At 38.6% G+C, this 8,715-nt stretch overlaps 1 protein-coding gene across 1 annotated transcript; it reads right to left on the bottom strand.

Annotated features, from left to right (window-relative positions):
* Positions 1 to 222: 222 nt before the first annotated feature.
* Positions 223 to 7,817, bottom strand: tamm41 (TAM41 mitochondrial translocator assembly and maintenance homolog). Its single transcript, XM_085160677.1, has 8 exons — positions 7,404 to 7,817; positions 6,445 to 6,627; positions 6,034 to 6,126; positions 5,698 to 5,848; positions 4,991 to 5,136; positions 3,433 to 3,598; positions 3,217 to 3,279; positions 223 to 2,945 (listed from the first exon to the last, which is right to left on the bottom strand). The coding sequence occupies exons 1-8, from the start codon at positions 7,539 to 7,541 to the stop codon at positions 2,854 to 2,856; spliced, it is 1,032 nt and encodes a 343-aa protein (XP_085016803.1). The 5' UTR covers positions 7,542 to 7,817; the 3' UTR covers positions 223 to 2,853.
* Positions 7,818 to 8,715: the final 898 nt, after the last annotated feature.

Here is an 8,715-nt window from a genome sequence, read left to right as displayed (position 1 = left end):
CTACAGCAACCCTTCCTGTTTTTTCTTTGTCTTATAGTACGATATCACAGGGATAAAATGTGTAGTTAACCTTCTTTACCCTGTCAGAAAGGGGAATTTCACTGGCTTGACCTGCTTAAGCTCAAAGTTGGTTTGTGTTTGACATTTCTGCTTTATTAAGAAGTTTACAAGTTGGCATTCGGACGTGCTATGATGTACGCTTTGGAGACGGTGGCATTGGTGGGGCGACTGTGGCTCAGGGGGTTGGGAAGCGTATCTGTAACCGGAAGGTCGCCGGTTCGATCCCCGGGCTCTCTGTCCTGGTCGTTGTGTCCTTGGGCAAGACACTTTACCCTACCGCCTACTGGTGTTGGCCAGAGGGGCCGATGGCGCGATATGGCAGCCTCGCTTCTGTCAGTCTGCCCCAGGGCAGCTGTGGCTACAACCGTAGCTTGCCTCCACCAGTGTGTGAATGTGAGAGTGAATGAATAGTGGCATTGTAAAGCGCTTTGGGTGCCTTGAAAAGCGCTATAGAAATCCAATCCATTATTATTATTATTATTATTATTAACAAACGACAGGAGGCAGTGTTGGAAATGTTAGGGTTTACACTGGGAGTGACCAGGAGGAGCACAATTGGATCTAAAAGGGCCGTTTGAGTACAGAACTCATTGTTATGTTCCTGAAACCAGTTTGAGATGATCTGGTCTTGGCGAGCTTGGGTGGTTGGTAATAAGAGGCCTAAAGCGTGTCTAAAAAATATCCTCAGCACTATGACACAACCACCAATGGCCTGAACCCTTGATATAGGGCAGGATGGATCCATGCTTTCATGCTGTTTACACCAAAATTTTGACCCTACAATCTGAGAGTTAATGAAATGAACAAAACTATGGAATATCGCCATAAAACCCTGAACTCCATGTAAAAAGAAAAGATAAGAAACAAAACAAACAAAAGAGGAAGTATGGTTAGTTTTTGTAAGAAGCTTCAAGCCAAAAATATTTACTCTCATAGGGTTCTGAAAATGTAGCAATATAACACTGCACAGGAAAATTGTGATTAACTGCAGTTGTATAAATCTAGCAACTTACTTTCCTACACTAACAGCAGTGTTGGTCGATTTGTGGAACTGCAAAAACAAACAAAAATGTGTTTAAGCGCAGGTCATTAATAATGCAGTAAAAGTTCAAATAGTGTCTCGATTCATATGTGGCGATTACTGAAGTATGAGTCATGATAAGTGCAACTAAAACACAACAGTATGACTAACTGATGTTGCTCTTTTATGATTGTACTATACTATGATGGAACAAAGGACCTTTATGCTTTTTAAGTTTAAAGAAGTTCCCTTTGTAATTTGGATTTTAAGAAGAATTAAAGCAAATATGTTAGGAAAAGCTTTTGTGATTAACTTTATATCCATGATTATGACTGAAGCTCAAAGATATTGTATTTAAACATAAACTATATGGACAGTTATTTTGGGGAAATACCTATATCCTGGAATATGTACTCATTTTGAGCTTGTTCGGTGTCTGTCTTGCTTGTCTATGATACAAAAATGCAAATTCAATTGAAACAAAGAATAACATTTTTCTTAATCCTTAAATCATCCTAGGGGAAGAGGTAGGGTATACCCTGGACTAGTCCATCGTGGGGCTAACACAAACTGATAGGGACTCACTCTCTCACATATCGACACAAACTGAGAATTTAGAATCACCATTAACCGAAAAATCTTGTCTGGACTGTGGTCGCAACTGGAGGTACACTGAGCCAGTTAATCCAATTTAAAAGACCAGCAATTTTTTAAAAAGGAGTGTTTAAATAAAACGAGGTCATAGGATGCAAGAAGCCAGAAATAACATTCCTAAACATGGCTAAATAAAATCATGCCACAGGAGAAAAAGTCTCAATTGATGTTATATTAGAAATTTTATTAAAACAATTTCTTGCAGCTGAAATACACTACAGGCCTGTTTGTAAGGAACCAATCAGTGCATCTTCCCATTAAAAGGTTCAGGTTTCATTACAAGCTAAACCAATTAATAAAGTCAGTGAATAAAGACACACAGACTAAAGAGTTGAACATTAGAGATCTTTGGTGAAATGTGTAGGGAAATAAGTGTGCCATCCTCGTGAGGACTAGTTTGTGTTTTAGACTAGTGGAGTGAGGACATTTCAGCCGATAATCACTTCTTATCCATTCAAAGGCCTGGTTGAGGCTCAAGACTTAGTTTTACAGTTGAAGTGTTAGGCACTGAGATGGGATGGTTATGGACACGGTAGAGGGCTCAGGAAAGCATTATGTCACAAATATCCACACAAATATGGGTGTTTGTCACACAGATCCATCCACCTGACCTGTTGATAGCACCGTTCACAAAGAAAACTCAACACAACACACACATTGATTCAGAAGACACACATGCGACCAAACTTATTCCTTCACAAAACTTGAGGTACAGGTTTCAAGTTCTTAACACTGATTTTGGGCTATTTTTACTGCATGGCCTTTAAAAGTAGTCCATTCAGACCTTTCAGTATGTCATCAGTCACTGTAGTCCATCATCCAGAAAAGCTAATCTGTACTACCGGCAAATGTCAACCATTACTCAGTCCAACTTAGAAAATGCCACCCTTTATTCATGAATTATATGAATTTAATGAGGGCTCAAGCACAGATGGTTCGTATTTTTCCACACACGGCCTTACACCTGGTCATAGGTCGCATACGTAGACACTACAGAGTGATACAACCATAGGTTAGGGTGTGATTGTTCTAGATGGGGTTTTAAAAAAGGATGGGCAGCATTAGATTGTCAGACTGACAGTAACAAAGACGAACAAGTTCCTGGTAAACTGACAAGGTCAAGACATCTGAGAGACCGACGGCTTCCTCCTCCCGCCCTTCCACATCTTCATCAGTTTTTTGGAGCTGTAGGATACAGTCTTCCACAATCCTGGAGGAGGGAAAGGAGCACACGGACCACCCATCAACATGCATAACATAGTTCTTTTATATCACCCCAATCATTTTTTTTATACTCTATTGTGTGTAGAATAATCAAACGATATATGATAGGTACTGAGCTTTGGAGGTCTTGTTAGGCAGGTTGTCTTTAGAATGCACCAGTTTGACCAGTTCCCCCTGTCTATCTTCAGGTAAACCATTCATCTAGCAGTGGCGTACACACAGACACAATACACAGTACATAATATAAGATTTCTTACCAGCTGTAGCAATGCCTTTGATACTCTGTGTTATACTGGAGGATTTCACAATGGATGAGATACCTGGGAAGCAATAGAAACAAGCTCAAACATGTAATTAAAACACACTTAATATCTGTTTCCATGACCCATTTCTTCCTCCCTCACTGCCTCTGCTTATGCAAACGTTCCTCTAAAGAGAACCGATCCCATTTCTTCGTCATCTTTCTTCTCTACCTTGTTGCACAACTGTTCCACAGTCAGGATCCTGAGCCACCTGGAGCAGGATCTCTTCCACATCCCGGTTCTTCCCTGGAGGATCAACCAGCTTTGTGATCCTTTGTTGGAGAGTCCGAGGTAACGCCATCAGCTGAGTAAATTGGCCTTCTGGGCTTTTGTCAACCTTCAGGAAAACATACAAAAATAAATGAACAGAGATACATATAGTTGGCCAATGATCATTAAGCTGACCTCACGGCCCACTGCTCGTTAGTGGTGCTAGTTTCAGTCTTTATGAAAATATACCGTTTATAAAGATGTGAAAACCTGACTGAAAAAAGTCACCTGGGTGAAACAAAATGTTTCTCCCACTGAGCAGTCCAGATGAACACAATCAGCTTTCAGTGATAGCCATCAGAATAGCTCTACAAGTGCTTTACATTGTAACTATTAGGAATGAAAGTGCATTTTTACTTTTTTGTCATCTCTTAAAGTATGCTTCTGTAGAAGTTTATTCAGAAATCAGAGTCATTGGGGATCTCTGCAGCACTGTAAATTAAGTAAAAAATTTTAAAAGTTAAAGAAAAAAAACAAACAGCCAATGCATCTCTGATCTGCCGTTATCAGACATAACCTAAGAGGCATTTTGTGTTCACAAAATTGGTCCTATTGCTCCAGAATATTTATTTACAGCTGCGAAGCTCAACATGACATATATAGGTCAATATAATTCATTAACTTCAACTATTTTAATACAAAATATGGCTTTTAAAAAGTATTTATTAAGCTTTGATGAATAGGTAATGTTTTATGATCTGATCTGCACATCAACACATGCACACATAGGCAGCTGCTAATGCTAATGGTTGCATAATATTACTGTAACCTCACTGAAAACGTGCCAACAAAAGCAGCAAAGGCGGCGCCTTGCATGTTGCCATGTGTCATGCTTTTTTTTGTTTTGTTTATAAGTGGGCTCGTGTTTACATTGCAAAACTCCCCATCTTGTAACAGATGACTGCAAAAGATATCACACATACAAAGACATACACATTTCTTGGCTCTTCTTCTCGTAATCGCTCATTTTCCTGGGCAGAGTCATTTCTCAGGTATTCAGTGTTTCCTTGGAAAAACAGGGAGTGGTTGCAGCATTTAAAAGGTACACAGATTTGACTGCAAAGAAATTTGCCATTTATTGAGTAGACACACAGTTACCACACTATACCATTAATTACTGTATGTAAAATAATAAGGGAGACTTTTAGTGTGAAAATCTATTTGTGTATTTCACAAAACAGGCATGACAGCTGGATAATTTCACTGTTTATAAAAGGTCCAAAGGCACTTTAAAGAATTTATCCATCTTTTTATATTTCTGGAAATATGTCAGTAGCTGTTGTTTCATGGTATTACATTTCAACGCTTAATAAGGACAATTTCTGAGGTACAGCACTTCAGTTTATTCAGCTGACACTCTGTAAAAGTAACCAATGTCCAAACTGAGCTGCGTTGCTCAAATATTAGAGATGCTGAAAGAAAGTGTGTATTCTTCTGGTGCCTGTTTACAGTATCATACCTCAAGTTTTCCTTGGTGAGGTTTGTAGACCACTTGAGGGCAATCTCTTAAGATGTTGCTATACAAAATCCTGAAGTGTTGAATGTTGTCTTTGACGATATTGGCCACCTTGGACTTATCCTCTCCAATCACCATCCTAAAATCCCCTTCAAAGGAGCAAAAAAATAAATAAAATAAAATAACACTTCAGTTTGCCTAAGTCAGGTGTAATACAGAATATTTGCTGTTATCTGCTTTAATTTTCAAAATATGTGTCTAATTCCCAGAAGTAGTAAGACAGTCATTAGCACACTCATAATCATCTCCCATAACAACCTGAAGTGTTACACAGCACTGTCATTGTACGCACACTCTTTGCTTTAAGACACTGAAAGCCTCATGATGAGGATAACATGTGTTGACTTCAAGCCATTTCACTGCATATTATCAGGAAAATTAAAAAGGTTAATTAAAAAGATGTTGAATAATTCTAAAATCTTCTGAGCAAGCAGTATGTTTTTCTAAACTACAAAAGCTGGAGCACTACAGCTTGGATATTAATCCCTGTGTTGACTCTGAATAACACAAGTAAGCAGTAAATGTGTGCACATGGGAGAAAAAGATCAGAAAGAGAAATGGTCTTATTCTGATCTAAATCTGCAACTTGAAAGTAACTATGAAAGTATGCAATCTTCTTAAGCTCTGTGCGGTTTTATAAATCTGCTTACCAGCATAAGAAAGACCAGCTATCTGCAGGAAAAGGTCTTCCTCAGTGAAGCTCTCTGGGAGCATCAGGAAGGAAGCAGTCACAGCGCTCTTCAGGTTGGCGACCAGGGCAGCGCGGAGCTTTCGGCTCTCACTCTGGACCAGCAATCTCACCTAAACACAAGTGCAGACCAATGCAGTACGTTATCAGAAGAACTAAATGTGAATGCAACAAAAACATTGTTCTAAACCCTTGCATCCCATTTCAGATTACACATTACAATAATTATTCTAATAAATGTAAAACAATCAGCATAGTTTGTCTGAGGGTTCAATAACAGTCCAATCTAGATACCAACCGGTTTGTGCAGGCGCCCAGCTACATACATGGTCTTCCAGTGTATCAGGTCGTCAATCAGAGAGTCTGTACTTATTACCCCATATTTTATTATCTGAGAACAGGAGAAGAAATATGCAGTTAATAAATTAAACCCACAAAAACCTCTTAAAGTAAATGCACATCTGAACATGCTTGCATCACCATAAACAAATGAATGATTTTTGATTCAGACATGCATTTTATATAGAGGTGATCCTATAAACTAACCTACAAAGCAACACAAAACACCATCACTGCTGTGACAAATTCACAGGTTATGTAAGGAGTTTTGTGTCTGTAGTTAGAGCAGGGCACATTGATGGTGCACACATAGAGAAAACTAGAAAAGACCTACAGATGTGTTTAGGTTTATGAGAATGTAGTCATTTACCCTTCCATCCACAGGCACCAGCGTGTTGTAGTACACCGAAGCTCCGTGATCATTTTGTATGGAGCTGATCACCGTGGGACCCAGCAGCTTGAGGATGGAGTAGTGTTTGCGATTCTGCAGCAGATTCATGGTGTGCCACGTCACCGGGTCGTCCACCGCAAACACAAAGTCCAGCATGTTTTTCTGCGTGTATCAGAAGACAACAGAGGATCGAAGGCATTTCACTACATCACAACTTCAAACTGTTAAGGAACAACTTCATAGGTATCGCAGTGTATTGTGTGATTTTGTGGTAACATCAAATCAAATCAAAATGTATTTATATAGTACATATTAAAACAACAGTGTTGACCATAGGGCTTCACAGTCAGTAAAAACATGAGACAATTAAAACAAACAATAAAACAGGACAACAAACAATAGGTAACAACACAATAAGCTAGAACAGCCAACTAGTTAGAATCAAAGGCCAAAGTAAAAAGATAAGTTTTAAGACGTGATTTAAAAGACTGGATAGACTTGGCAGTACATATTGTACATGCATGTCAGAAATATAAGAACAATCCATAGTTACACGTGTGCAAAAAGTTGTGATGTAATACACAACATGGTGTTTACATCACTGAAAACAATTTGATTTCTTCATTTTTTTAAAGACTGTACAATGGTTTGAAGTATTGCAGTGTAATGCCTCAGGAATTATCTATGTTTACATAATGATAGGACTGTTATGCACAAACAGCCTCGTTCATGGACAAATATTGAGTCCATGTCCCAACATACACATTTTCACTGATGTGTGTATATTATAGGGAATACAGCAGGGTAGATGGCTCCCTGCCACAAATACAATGTTGTACAGTTAACTTGCGGATTAAAAATGTGTCAAGTATTTTGTATACAATGCTTACAGTGCAGATTTAACGCCATGAGTACTCAGAAACAGCTATGTGTCTTACCTCCATTTGACCTTGGCTGGTCCCATGCTGTTTAAAAACGCCAGATCCGTAGGCAAACGCTAAGCTGATGTCCTGAGGAAACTGTGACAGTATCCGTCTGTAAAGCACGCTGGTGTTGTGCAGAGCTGGAAGAGTCATTTTGAACTAGCCGAGACACCTGTCCTGCAATAACACGAGCTGGTTAACGGCGGGAAAACCTATTAAATAAGGCGTAAAATACAAACTCGACTCCGTGAAGTATGAGAGACATTTCAGACGGAAGGCCTCAGTGGCACTAAGCACGGTCACGGCCTGTGGACAGGATTAAAATGACCCAATTTATCGTTAAACGTCCATCGTGTCAGTTTAGCTCAGCTGTGCACTTGATAGTCGAGGAAAATATGCGTCACAGACGCCGCTCCGCACCGGGGGCTGACGGGAGATGTGGTCGGTAATGGGAGGTAAGCAACGGGAGCCGTTAAATTCCCTTTAATCACCCTTAATACACGTGTGTTGTATATTTTACAGAAATACTTGTATATTTCAACGTATTCCTACAGTTTACTACTTGGAAAACAATTTGAAGACGTTTGAACCGCTTTATATGTAGCCAGTAGATGGCAGTTTTCCATTAAGTTTAGCAGGAGGGAAAGAGGTCATGCTAATTTCCTATGTGGAGTCGCTTTAAAAAAAAAACACTGAACCAGGGGGAGTTTTTATACGTAGTTTCTTTTTCAAAAGCTATAACTGAAGGTTTAGAATGAATTTGGCTCAGTATGTTACTTCTCTAAAATAATTAAAAGATTGCTTAGGAGTAGTTCTTTGTTTTGTTGTTTCTGTTATAAATAACTGAATCATGGACATGGCTAGAACTGGTGCACAAACGTCTATGGATACATATCACACAAGTTAACATGAGTTAAAAAAAATGTCTTCCTTAAACTTACAGAGTTAGAGTAATATCTGTGTATGATTCTCAATTAAACTTCCTTTGCTTTCTTAGTAAGAACGCATTTGTAGTCCAAAACTTTACCCAGTTAATATAAGATAACTGTGCCAAACTCTTTTGTAGTGGTAGGAATGTCATTTATTATCATCATCATTATCATATTATTATTATTATTATTATTATTATTATTATTATTATTATTATTGATAGAATTACAGTCTGCCAAAAAGTGATTGCCGATGTTTCTGTGTGTTTTTATGTCTAATATCGTTGCTTACATTAGTAAATACACTGTATTAAGATAACATCACAGGTAGCAGACATCAATTCATATTGAAAGTGATGATGTTGATCTTTTATACTACCTTTATACTGTCTAGGAGT

Source organism: Neolamprologus multifasciatus, chromosome 5 (assembly GCF_963576455.1).
Source record: "Neolamprologus multifasciatus chromosome 5, fNeoMul1.2, whole genome shotgun sequence".
Lineage (NCBI taxonomy): Eukaryota > Metazoa > Chordata > Actinopteri > Cichliformes > Cichlidae > Neolamprologus > Neolamprologus multifasciatus.
The sequence above is the reverse complement of the archived record's forward strand: the minus strand, read 5'-3'. Positions and strand labels throughout refer to the sequence as shown.